The following is a 12,879-nucleotide window of genomic DNA, read 5'->3' as shown; positions in this document are numbered from 1 at the left end:
CTCATATTTATTCCATGCCTGTTTCCATTCCAGTAGTGATTTACCCTCCTCAGCAAGCAGTGAGTTTACTGTAAATAAGGGATTTCCATTATTTTCATGAGGGAAACAGGCTCACTGTAACTGGTCATAACATATAGTACACTCTCCTTTTTTAGTGCTGCTGGGAGACTTATCCACACCTCATTGCAGAGTTGTTCCTCACCCCTCATCTCCTGTTTTTCAACAGATATAGGACCGAAGTGTCACTCTACAGAGCCGTAAGGATCTCGTGGCTGTCCGTATGGTGGTGTGAACAGAGACTTGTACCTCCTCGCTCCAACTCCCCTTTCCCACTGTCTTCATTAATGCTCAGCCCATTGTTCCACCTTACTGTTTCAGGATGAATGAGGAGCAGATAGCGACTGTCTGTCTGTCTGTCCTGAGAGCTCTGTCCTACCTGCACAACCAAGGTGTCATCCACCGTGACATCAAAAGTGACTCCATCCTTCTCACAAGTGACGGAAGGGTGAGTGCCTAACATTTCCCCTTCCAACTCTTGGGGCTGGCATGAAAATAGCTGTGCACGTTCAAAGTGACACTAACTTAAACATATAAGCCAGGCATATAAAACCAAGCGATGCGACCTGTGAATAACTTGTTACAGAGCTGAATCAGAAAAACACAGGCCTTGCCTTGCCAGCGATTGACATCTGCACTGCATGCAGGTTCCCTGAGGGGGAATTGGAGCCATCAAAAGGCTATGGTAGAAGAAATTATGCTACCTGGGTGATGCTTACGTGATGGGGGATCTTATTTTATGCTGCACCACTTCTACTCCGATGCCTCTCAAAAGTATTTCCTTTTTACTACATGTACTTATCCTGTAGTTAACAAGTTTTTATACATTTTCTCTGTTTTCCCAAGCTAGTTACAAGGCTAATGTCAGTAGGAAATATTCTGTGCTACTGCTGAAACACTCTCCAATTGTGATGGTAGCCTTTACCATAGGTACCCTTAAAAAATGCTTGATAATACTTATCCCACGTTTCCATTTACTTGGATGGGATCCTGCTGTCAGTGAATTGGTCTTTGTGTTGTTAACGAGTGGGGAGAGGGCGAGAGAAAATGCTTCACGTGACCTGTTCAATAAGCAAAATAAAGTTTGCATGCAAAGAGAATATTACATCAGCTGTGATTGGTCCTAAAGAAACTGTTATTTCCTTACAAGGAGAAAGGTGAGTTTGTGCTGTGGTATTTCTGGGCAGCAGCAAAATATGAGGTACTGAAAACTCGGGACACCCAAAGGCTTAGGTAAAGGATGGCAAATCACTCATAAGACCCTAATTTCTGCTTGAGTCAGGCATTAGTTTGCATTTCTGGCCCCACTGGGATAATTTGAGTTAAAAAAAAAAAAAACTAAACCACTCATGGCCAGTGAGTCCCATAAGCAGGGCTTTAAGGGTCACTACACTGGCATTACACACCTATCTAAAGAAAGACTTGGCAGGTTGGACTGAGCCCAAGAGTGCCTGGTGGGTCTGGAACCAAACCTGGATCTTCTTCAGAACGTAAAACTCTTGGTTTCCCAGGCCTGGTCTGATTCCCTAATCAAAGGCTTGTCTTTATAATTTGATTCCCACTTCACTAAGGGAGAGGGATTTTCTTCCTACAGCTGTCGCAGGCTGCTCCTGTTAATCCTGTTGGGGAAAAAAAATTCCACGTGTGTAGGAGTTATTCAGTTGTGATTCCAATCCGTGATGCTGAAATAGCATCTGATCTGCTCTCGGGATCTGCATACAGTGCCTCATTATACTCATTACTCCAGTACTTATTATCTGCATTGCAGATTTCTTCGTGGCTGTGTTGTGCAATTATCTTTTTTTAGAAAATCTTCTTCTTTTATGTACTCGAATGAGCAATAGATATGCAAAACCTCTTGTGCTCCTACAAAAGAAGATTGGGCTCTGCTTCAAAAATATGCATTATTTCTTCCATTCTTCATCCTGTAAACTGAAAAATGCATGTAGCACAGAGAACTTTGCTATTATTGGCTTTGTTTTAGAAATACTAGCAATCATTTTGTAATTCTGTTAAAAATAATTCCTTTAGTTTTTAAAAATTTATGTCTGTACTGAATCCGAAAGAAAACAAATCAGTGCTTGTAATAAAATACTAGCCTACACAATGCAGGGATTTAAGAAACTTCCCACTTCAGTTGTCCTGGGGCTGTTTGACTTCGCTTCATATCCCCAGGAGCCAAGTACGTGGTCAGTTATGTAGCTTATGGACTTGGGACATGGGTCACTGTGCGGTGTATGGCTGTAGGTGATGTGGGATGGCCTGATGTCCAGGAAAATCCTTATGATAGCTTCCAGGCCTCCAAATACATACTTGGGAGGGAAAAAAAAAACCAAACAAAACTAAAAACAACCAACCAAACTTCAGCCTTAAGGAACAAGCTGTTTCTGGAAGGGGATGATGCCACCAACACTTGTTTGGTTTGGGTGGCATTTGGAGGAATTTTCACCTTGGCATTGTGCAGCTGCAGAGAGGGGGAGGCAATGGTTTTTGGTGTAAAAACAACTTGGCCTAAAAGTATGAGCAGGCACATGATGCAGCATGAGCTGCTCTCCAGAATGCTTGCATATCCTGTTATTTCTGTTTCAGGTCACTGCCACAGCTACTCAAGGACGGTACTCTCTTTAATTCCCAAGTTCCCAAGCAAAGGTAGCAGGTCCCCTTATCTCTTACAACCATTTTGGAAGAGCTTTGTGCCCTTTCCTGCCTTCACCAAATCACCTCCCCTACTTCATAAAGGAGGCAGTTTTAGGGACAGTCCACAGTGTGAGGTCCTGGTCATGGAAGATCACTAGCAGGGGTATTGTTTTCTGTAAGTGTTATAGATCATTCTCTCTGCGTTACCAGAAAAGAAAGAAGAAAATGAGGTGAATACCACTTGTTTCATCTGTTTTCTGGCAAACTCACAGGTCATATACCTGATTCAAATAATAGTGGTGTGTATCGCTTGAAATATGTGTGTTATTGAGTCTACATACATAGACTACAAACGTAGGGTTTGCAATAATAGATTCATTATAAAACATCTTTACTTTGGAATTTTTTTTGCTTTCCTTCTGATTTTTTAAATATTGTAAGTCATTTATCACCTCTGCATCTTTTGCTGGTGGAGAGGCAACGAGCTATGGCAGTCAATCTTAGTAATAAGCACCACTGCTACTCACTCCTACTTCTTCCCCTTCCCTCCATTTTAATGAGCTGCACCTTCCCCGGGCTTTGTTGCCCTCTCCAGACGTGCTTCATTAAACTGCTACTCTCCTGTCGCGGGCGAATGCTGCAGCTCCATCTCGCCCCAAGTGCAGCTGGATATTTGTGTCACCTTGGAGGTATTTGCCCTGTTATTCATGAGGGGCTTTTTATTTTCCTTCACTTTTCAGATAAAACTGTCTGACTTCGGATTCTGCGCCCAAGTATCAAAGGAAGTCCCCAGGAGAAAGTCACTAGTTGGGACCCCGTATTGGATGGCTCCAGAGGTGATATCCCGCTTGCCCTATGGCACCGAGGTGAGCACAGTGGAGCACCATATACCCCAGCGTGGCTGTGTTCTCTCTGCCTGGTACCTTGGTCAACCCCACCAAGCCCTATCAGAGCTGTGCTGTTCAAATGCATTTACGTCAATATGCTAAATAGCAGCAATTATGTTTGCCCCAGAGTGCTACATCATGCCTTCTTTTGAAGTATGTCTTCAAGACAAAGTCATTAAGTACCAACTCCATTTAGCCCACTGAACAATGGAATGCCTTTATATATTTTAGCTTAGAGTGCTGTATTGTAGGAAACTGACATCATTTTCACGTAATGAAAGACCGTTTGATGATCTTTAGTATCAAGCCTGCAAGCTGGAGCTGCAGTTACAGGTGTCTACACCTGCACATGCCAAACCAGCAGCCAACTCACATGCCTGTACTGCACTGCCAGGTCACATCAGTATTTGCACAGACCTGCCTGCAGAGATCCACTCTGCTTTAATCCAGGTAAGGCCTGAGATCCCCTTCCTTTGGAGGAGTGCCCGCAAAGGCACAGGCACAGTCCTGTAGGGTCCTAAACATGGAATCCGGCTGAGTGGGTTGGATTGCTACCCTCTGTTGTAGCATTTGGCTCATTCCTTGCAGTCATTGCTCTCATTAGCTGAGAGACAGGGCGGGGGAGATATATCTGTTGGAACTATTTTAAGCACTGCCAAATGGTCTGAAAAAGGCAATTCACATGTTTTTATTGGAGCTCTCCAGATGAGACCAGAAAGGTGGGGACCCAGCAGTTCTGCAGTGCCATACTCTATCCGTTAGTAAGCCGTGAGTCACAACGCTTCTGCATTGCCAGCCTGGGAAGAGCAATCCCCTCTTCTGCGCTCAGGCGTGACAGTGACTCACGCCTCCCCAGCCAGAGCCACGGCTGCATTTTTCTCCTCTGCGTGGTGATGGGAGTCATCTTCTGCTTGATAGTCCCTATAGTAACAGCTGCAGAGAGCAAACCTGCAAGCCAGAAAGATCGATAGATGCGTACATATGTAGAGGGATAGATATATATATTTACACACGCACATATCGTACAAGTATAAAAGACAGATGCACACAGAGGGAGAAATGAGCTGCAACCTGAGATGGGAGACGCTGCACCTTCACATTGTGCAGCAAGGATGGGTCTGGTGCAGGCAGGGAGCGCACCCGCCTGAGAACAAGAGCTCCCTGCAGGCACTAGCATTCACCCAGGACATGTGGCACCATAGGAGACATTTCAGGGATAATAACATCAGCTATTATTAGCCCATCAGCAACAGTGAAGGGATTATGAAGTGGCTGAACTTACAGCTACATTAGGTTTCCCATCAGAAGGGACAGAGGAAAAATAAAGAGGACTTAAGCGGAAGGATAGTGTTGGCAAGAGAAAAAAAGCAGTCTGAACTGGCCTTTGCTGCAGTTGGGCTGGCAAATGACAGGAATTACAGTCATCAGAGGACTGGGCTTCTAGAGGAGCTTTGCAGAAGGCCAGGGCCAAAAAAAAAAGTGTGTTTTTGTTTTTATCTTGAGCTGAATAACTGTCCAAAGTTACCTGTGACCACTGGAAATGCCCTGGGTGTAGTAAAGTGCTTGCATTTGCGTTGGGGTCTCCGATGGAGTTCCCGTGGTCTTTAATATTCAGGGGAAATAGGGCAACGTTTCACAGCAGCTGAATTGTTCTCTGTTCCCCCACTAGCTGCTCCTTTCTGCAGCATTGCTGAGCCAGCCTGGGGTAGTTACCCAGTGGGTGCCAGATCAGTGCAGTTGAAATGCAGGACAGTAGGGTGCAGCCAGCCGCTCCAATAAGCATGCCGTAGCAATACTTTCTGGCGACATCACCTAAACCATCTGCAGAACCAGATTTGTAAGTTGTTTGTACTGTTCAGAAGCAAATTGTCAGCAGGCTAAAAAAATTATGGCAATGGCTCACCAAAATCATTGTGACTGGACACAGACAACTTGGAGGTTTGAATGAACCCACATGTTGACGCTGTTACCTCTCCCTGCACTACCAGCAATGTTTGTGATGGGACTGTGTGTTACAGGTGGATATCTGGTCCCTGGGCATCATGGTGATAGAGATGATAGATGGCGAACCTCCCTACTTCAACGAGCCGCCACTGCAGGCCATGCGCCGAATCCGGGATAACTTACCGCCCCGGGTGAAAGACATGCACAAGGTCAGATTTCCCATAGGTGATGAGGGCCCTGGACATACAAAGCTGTAGTAGAATCACAGCTACACACTGGCATGCCCAAAGGATAAATTACTCTTTAAGGTACCACCTTGAGCAGTGGGCTCCAAAGAAGACTTTTGTGGGGAAGATGGGAGGCCAAAGCCTTTTTTTGTGCCCAGCCCTGGCTTTGCTTTTGCAGCTAGTGGCGAAGAAAGGAGCTGGACAGAGTCTCATGCTCCCTGCACTTCCCACCCTGCCCGAGGACCAGAGCAAGTTAGCACAAGAGCCCTGCTGCCTATGGATGGGTACATCCATGCCCCGTGCCAAAGCTTTTGGGTACCTCCTATTTGGAATATGCTTCTAGAAGAAGTTAGCCCTGAGCCCTCAGTGCTTTTCTCCCCCTTCTCTTCCTTCTCTTCTCTTTAAAGTTCAGTGTATCCCTTATCTTCCCAAGAAAGTAGTGTGCAAAGACCCAGCATAGGCTTAAAATGTATGTTCTTGTCCACCCCTAACATCAATGTGATGTTGCAGGTCTCCTCCGTCCTCCGGGGTTTCTTGGACTCAATGTTGGTGCGGGAGCCCTCACAGAGAGCTACGGCACAGGAACTGTTGAGGCACCCGTTTCTCAAACTGGCTGGGCCCCCTTCTTGCATTGTGCCCCTCATGAGGCAGCACAGGCACCGATGAAGCTGGCAACTTTTGAGGAGGAGGTTGATGCAGAGCCTGGATTAACAGCCGCACAGGAATCACAACAGTTGCGTGGGAACCACAGGCAGAGACAAGCGAAACCTTATGTAAGAAAACCTGCCCCTGTGGAAGTAATGCGGTGAATAAAAACCCAAGGAGGTGCTCTCTGGGGCTGTGAGGGACCAAGGTGGGTGATCGTGGCCACTAGCTGGGTGGCCACACTCTGTCATGGACCATCGCTTCCCTATACTGTCATCGTCTCGGCCATCCAGGCAGATGGCACCAAATACAAACAAGGTTGTAAAGGTGATAGAGGATAGCACAGCCAGAGTGAACCACCAGAATTTTATTGCAGGCTATGGCACTTCTATTTCAGAAGAACACTTTTCTGACAAAAAAAAGCACTTTTTATCTCAGTCAGAGCAGTGCAATGTATTTTGCAATGAATTTGTAATTTTCTGTACAGTACATTTTGATAATTGCAGTACTTCGTCATGTAACTGTTGTGTTAGTTAAATTAATAAGTGTAACTTAGCAAGAATTTGAGAAGATAAAAAAGGTTTCCTACTTTTTTAACCCTTTTGAAAACAGGGAAAAAAACAAAACAAAAAGAACAACCTTTAGGAAGTTAGAAAGTTTTGCAGATTTTTCCATTGGGGTGAGGAGTGTCGCGGCAGCCTGAAGAGCTGGGAGCCTGCACTACCAGTGACGCAGTGGTGATCAATCAGAGCAGCTGCTGAATGTTAGCAGTCATCAGGGTCTCCCTCTTCTCCCCATTTCTTCAGTGGTGGGAGTTAATGCAACTGGGGTACCTTTGATCAAGGGTCCTCTTCTCACACCATGGCCGTCCCTTTGTGTTATGCCACTGCAAGCTCAGTTTTCTTATCACAAAAATTTCCATTATATCTCTCCTGCTCTGGGAGTTGAAAGGGACGGGTGGAGTCCGCCCACCCAGCGGTTATCCCCCAGAGCTCAAACAGACCGTTGTGATGCATTCCGAGATGTTTGCCATATAGAAGTTGTGCTGCTGTCTAGACCTTTTTGAATGTTGATGCAACAGTTGACTACTACGGTACAATTTTGTGTTATTTGTTGAATGACTTTGCATGTTAACTGTAGGCCTAAATAGATTTGCCTTTACAATTTTTAGAAGTGCTTCATAATTATTTCAAAGATAAATGAATTTTATTTATTAATGATGAGTTCTTTTTAATTTTGTATAATACAAAGCCATGTTTTTTCAAGGTTTTTTTTTCTTACTGACCTCGTTTTATGATCTCATTAAGAAACACAAAGCAAATTTTATGAAAACACAGTTTCTTTGTTATTATGGAATTTCATAGCAAATAAATTATTTGTTATTTATTGTAGTAAATTATAAACAAATATCTAAACCTGGCAGGAGCTGTTGCTTAAAGATCTTCCTCCAGTAAAAAGAGTTGCCAACAGTAAAGCAGCTCCTTTAGTACTACCCTTAAACAGTTAAAGAATATTTGAAGGGAGAGAAGCAATCGAAGAGAAGAGGAGATAAATATGAACTCGAACACTGAATAAATGTTCTTACATCCATGTGTCTTACTCCCTGCTGCTTTCTCTCTTAACCCTGTTTGCACATTTGAAGAAGACACTAAAGAAAATGTGTTTGGTTCCCACCACCCCACTGCAAACCCACTCCTGGTGCCCACCTGCAGAAACCTGACAGCATCCACGGCGTTCTAAGCTGTTTCTGTTTTGTAGTCTTGACAACTCAGGAAAACAGGCTGCACCAATAAAGGCAATGACACACAGGTGAAACCGTCATACTAGCCACAAAAATTAAACTTTTTTAACCATCTTTGAATAAAAAGGGGGTTGGGGTTGGTGGGGGTTTTTTTCTTCAATATTCAATATTTTAGGCTGTGCAAGTGAAGAATTTTCTGCAACTTTCTTATCATTAGATACTTTTAAAAGTATTCATCAAGTTTACTGGAAGTTTTGTCAGTTTCAAAGGGTTTTGGTTTTTTTTGTGAACACCAGCTACTGGTGAGACAAATGCACATGCAAGTTAAATAAATTAATTAATAAACGCTTTCATTTTCAGTGTGTTTTTTCCCCCCCATGCCTTGTTTGTGTTTTCACTTCGACTTCGTCACGACAGTACTGGAGCAAGCTAATGGCAAGGCAAAAAAAGAGGGGGCTTATATACCTACGTGATATATACACACAGGCACATATGTAATTGTACATACGTGGTGATTTCTAGAGGTGCCTCTGGTAATTTTAAAGTGTCAGTGGTCATGTCTGCATTGAAAAGCAACTGCTCAGCCCTGGTCCCTTGATGCCACGTCCTGACTCCCAGATGGGGAATTGCTGGGGAACACCAGCCTCAGCGAAGGTCACGGGGGCTGAGCATCAGGACTGCGAGGGCTTGGGATTAAGCAAGTCCAAATAAAACCTGTGCCTACCCAGCAGCTGGTTGAAGTCACGAGTCAGCATCTGCGCAGGTGCAAGAAAATTCATCACATAACAGAAAGAGGAAAAAATAACAGAGGGAAATAATCATTCAAATCTATATCATCGGCCTTTGCAAAAACCTTGACATGGGAGACATTTTGTTTCTCCCTGGGACCTTCCCACCCCAAGAAAGGCCAGTCTTGATCATGCCTAGAGCATCCATTTGTCATGCACAAGCCTCCCCTCTTCTCTTTGCACAAAAAAGAAACTGCCCAACAGCAAAAAATGCAGCAGAAGTCACTTGTGTGTTCTGTCAGGCTGAAGCAAATGATGCAGTTAAGGAAAATACTAAAGACCTATACATTTCAACCCAAGATACCGTGAGTTAGCCATTCCGAGCCCTCCAATCACACACATGTACGCGGGCACACATATATATTAGAAAAATACACAATTTCTCCTTTATGCACAGGAAAAAAAAAACAAACACCAAACCTCATGTCTCAACCCAAGCTGGCAGTGCCATCACGTGAAACACCCAGACATCCCATTGTGCTCAGTCACATAGCACAGAAAATTTCAAGCCATAATAAACACACACACACACACAGGTCCACATCTGAAGTATTCCAGAAAGCAAATATCTGTTGAAACATTTCCACCTCCCTTTACTTGTCCCCCACAAAAAAAATCCCTTTCTTTTACCCCCTTGTCCTTAATTTTTGTCTCATAACCATTCAGCTCTCATGCCTAATGAAAACATTCCTCCCAGGGTCCCCAGCAGCATCATTAGTCAGCTAATGAGTCTACAATGTTATTTGCTCCCTTAAGCGTCTTGAACTCTTATAAATGAGGGTTTATATTACTTCTTGTTGTTGACATCAGTAAATGTTTCAAAATGCCTCAGCCATCACTCAAAAAAAAATTTAAAAAGCTCCATTTTGCCTGTTTCACACACGGAACTTCAAATAAAGCCAGAGCCAGGCAAAAAAAGCTGGGAATAACCATGGCCTGTTACCTTTGACTACAGTTAACTGAGCCATGTTCATCAATCACCCTTTCTGCGAACTTGTTCCTAGGGTAACCTCTGTAGGATCTTCCCAGGCCTCATCTCCTGCGACCTGATGACTCTCGAACCCTTATCATGGTCCCTTCCACATATGCACTGCAGAAGCTGTTTGCTCCACCATTATCACCTTTCTGGGCTGTGTGCTCTTGCCCTTCTTTGGGCATCTCAGAAAAAAAAAAAATACACTCTTTAGTTTTATTTTTTTTAGATATCAGATGTTGGGAGCATCCACTCACCCAGAAGACATCTTTATCTGCTGCACCAGCTGAGGCTGAGCTCTGCGTGTGACCAATTACCCCAATGCATTTATTCCCACCTCTCACTAAGGAATGATGGCTTTTTCTGAGGTCACCAGTTCTGGAAGTAGTCACGAATACTCTTCACTTTAGTAGCAGAGGCCGGGGCATTTACTGGCTATGTAACTCCAGTCCTTGGCTACAGATCAATAACTGATAATTAAAGTTCTAATCATACATACTCTGTAAGTAACTAACAGCTGCTTTAGTAAGTGTTTAATTATTACAGATCCTTATAGAGCTCAGTAGGGTGATAAGTTTCTTATATTCACCCACCTTTTACCAGCGTGTTCATAAACATCTATAAAGCAAAGTGTTCAAGTTTGCAGCAAGCTCATGATAAGCTATCGGTGAATGAAAGCTAAATATAAAATAAAATCATAATAGAAGTGCTGCCATCCTCAAAATGTTACTGTAGTTTGATGGGCAGGAGAGAAATTGGATGGCTTTTTTTAACCTCTCTCATAAATAATTTTTCAAAAATAGGCTTGGAAATCTTAAATCAATGGAAAACTCAGATCAAATTCAGTAAATAGTTGTTAGCAAAAGGATGGAAAGAATCAAAAGGTGTTATTTGAACATCTTAAATAACTTTTAATAAGGTACAGCAGTCTGGAGCACAATGCAAACTGTCACTGAGCTGAAATGATTGTTTCTATTTCCTTTCTTTCCCCCCAAAAAAGAGAAGAAAAACATTTCAATCCAACAAGAAACTATTTTCTATCTTAATTAAGACAAAAACAAGGAATTAATTACTGTATTCACACAACTGCTCCTGACAGCTTGCAGACACTTTCACCCTGAAGGTGATGCTGAGTGCTACCTCAGGGAAACTTCTATTATCTGTCATGAAAAACAGCAAAAGTGCTTAAGGTATAGGGGCACAGGATCGTAAAAGCTGCATCAGCTTTTTGGGGGTTGTCCTCTGGCCAGATGGCCGATGCCATCACTTTGAACTGGCCAGTGCTCAAAGACAGCTTCTTACGAGTGGTGAAGACAGTGTTTTTCTCGTGTGGCTCTGCTGTGACTGCCCTTAGAGTTTTACCACAGGTTGAATTAAAAGTAGTCTGCAAAGTCAACTATAAATTACCATTTTTTTCCATCTCAAATAGATGTAAATGTTTGAGAGACTCTCCCTGTTACACCAGGCAGGCCTTGCTCACTTTCTGCAAATGGCAAAGCAACAACATGACCATCAAGGGACCAAAAACCACCAGCAGGTTTACTTGAACAGAACAAACAACAGCTGCTCCAAAAACCAGTGGAAATGCATTCATTCAGCAGCTCCACCCACCAGCCACTACCTCTCTTAGGAGGAACACTAAGGCAGCTAAGCCAAGCCCCAGGTTTCGTTGCCTTCAAACAGGTCCCTGTAAACCCTGAATTGTAGCTTCCAAGACAAGCTAAGAAGCCAGTCAGATGTTGCAGGGGGGCAGAGCAGTGAGTTTCCCATGGCCTGCTCTGATTTTGAAAAGTATCTGCCGACCCCTCTTGCCAGAGACGGATGATCCTTCCTGCCTGCAAACCCACTCTACAAAATAAGTACAATTTCTATAAGATTCTATACTACAAATGGGACTGCCACCGATGGCTCGTGTGAGGAGCCATCACACAAAGCAAAAGCAGGAGGTAAAGAGGAAGGAGCACAAAGACTTTGCTTGGCTGCATATTTCGGAATACTTTGCAGTTACCCTGCCTCTGCCATGGGCTATGCATTGGCCTCAGTGCAAGGCTGGATGCACTGAGAAAAATGTTGCAATGCGCGTTTCCTCATCTCCGTAAAGCCTCTACTAAACGCAAGTGAAAGAATCTCTTCTTCACGCCACGCATTTAATGTTAAAATATCCAAGAGGATAGGTAACTAACTCAAGTTTTGCAAGGCAAAGGAGCTGATGAATGTAAAAAGAGGGAGAAAAAAGCCCTAATGGGCTCTCCTAGAGAGACAGATGGCACAGGAAAACCAGGATCCTCTTCCTTGTTTCCAGCCACAAAGTCCTTCTCTTCACCCATTTTACACAGACCATATCTCGGCTCTTCGTTATCTCCAATTTTACTCACCTAACCCAGCAAAAATTAGCCCTACCAACACCAAAGACATGCAGGTCATCGGGAGGAAAGCAGCCAGGTGGGGACCAGCCTCTTATGGACTGGTGTCTCCAGTTCGGTGAATTTTCACCCCCATTCTGAGTCCTGCCCCACTGCTGCACATCCATGTAACCATGTCATCCCAGTAGCTCACTCCTGCAGCTGGCTTGCCAAAACGTTCTATTCAGAAGACAAATGGCACAGGGGCTCCATTGGCATCTGCAGTTCAGCTGTTTGCTTCCTTTTTTATTTTCTTTTTTTGGATGTCAAATATCGGAGCAGATGCTCCAGGCTGATGGGAGCTGGCTGGGAGAGACTTTCTGGCTGGAAGGCAGACAAGAGCGAGGCAAGACAAAGCCGATAACTATGACCCCTCTCAATTAAGGATGAGCCTTTCATCCTTCTATTCACCTTCCCGCTATCTATGGCTTTTTCTGGCTGTCTCTGTAAGAACTTTTCTGGGGTTTGTTGTTTGGGGTTTTTTTTAATAATAATCAGCTCATTGTAGCAGTGTCACTTGGTCAGTCTAAAGCCTGCCCAGAACACTTTTACTGGAGTTTTGAAAGGGGAAAGCCAGG

The 12,879-nt window shown here is 43.9% G+C and overlaps 1 protein-coding gene across 5 annotated transcripts in view; it reads left to right on the top strand.

Annotated features, from left to right (window-relative positions):
• PAK5 (p21 (RAC1) activated kinase 5) overlaps positions 1-8,422 on the top strand; it is a 140,719-nt gene extending 132,297 nt beyond the window's left edge. For 4 of the 5 annotated variants that reach the window (XM_054060916.1, XM_054060917.1, XM_054060919.1 and 1 more), the window contains 4 exons: positions 379-505; positions 3,435-3,560; positions 5,600-5,734; positions 6,263-8,422. In XM_054060916.1, coding sequence (XP_053916891.1) covers positions 379-505; positions 3,435-3,560; positions 5,600-5,734; positions 6,263-6,418 — 544 coding nt within the window. In that variant the 3' untranslated portion in view covers positions 6,419-8,422. The remainder of the gene's footprint in view (positions 1-378; positions 506-3,434; positions 3,561-5,599; positions 5,735-6,262) is intronic. The other variant, XM_054060918.1, reaches the window with a different exon arrangement.
• Positions 8,423-12,879: the final 4,457 nt, after the last annotated feature.

This window comes from Cuculus canorus, chromosome 3 (assembly GCF_017976375.1).
Source record: "Cuculus canorus isolate bCucCan1 chromosome 3, bCucCan1.pri, whole genome shotgun sequence".
NCBI lineage: Eukaryota > Metazoa > Chordata > Aves > Cuculiformes > Cuculidae > Cuculus > Cuculus canorus.
The sequence above is the reverse complement of the archived record's forward strand: the minus strand, read 5'-3'. Positions and strand labels throughout refer to the sequence as shown.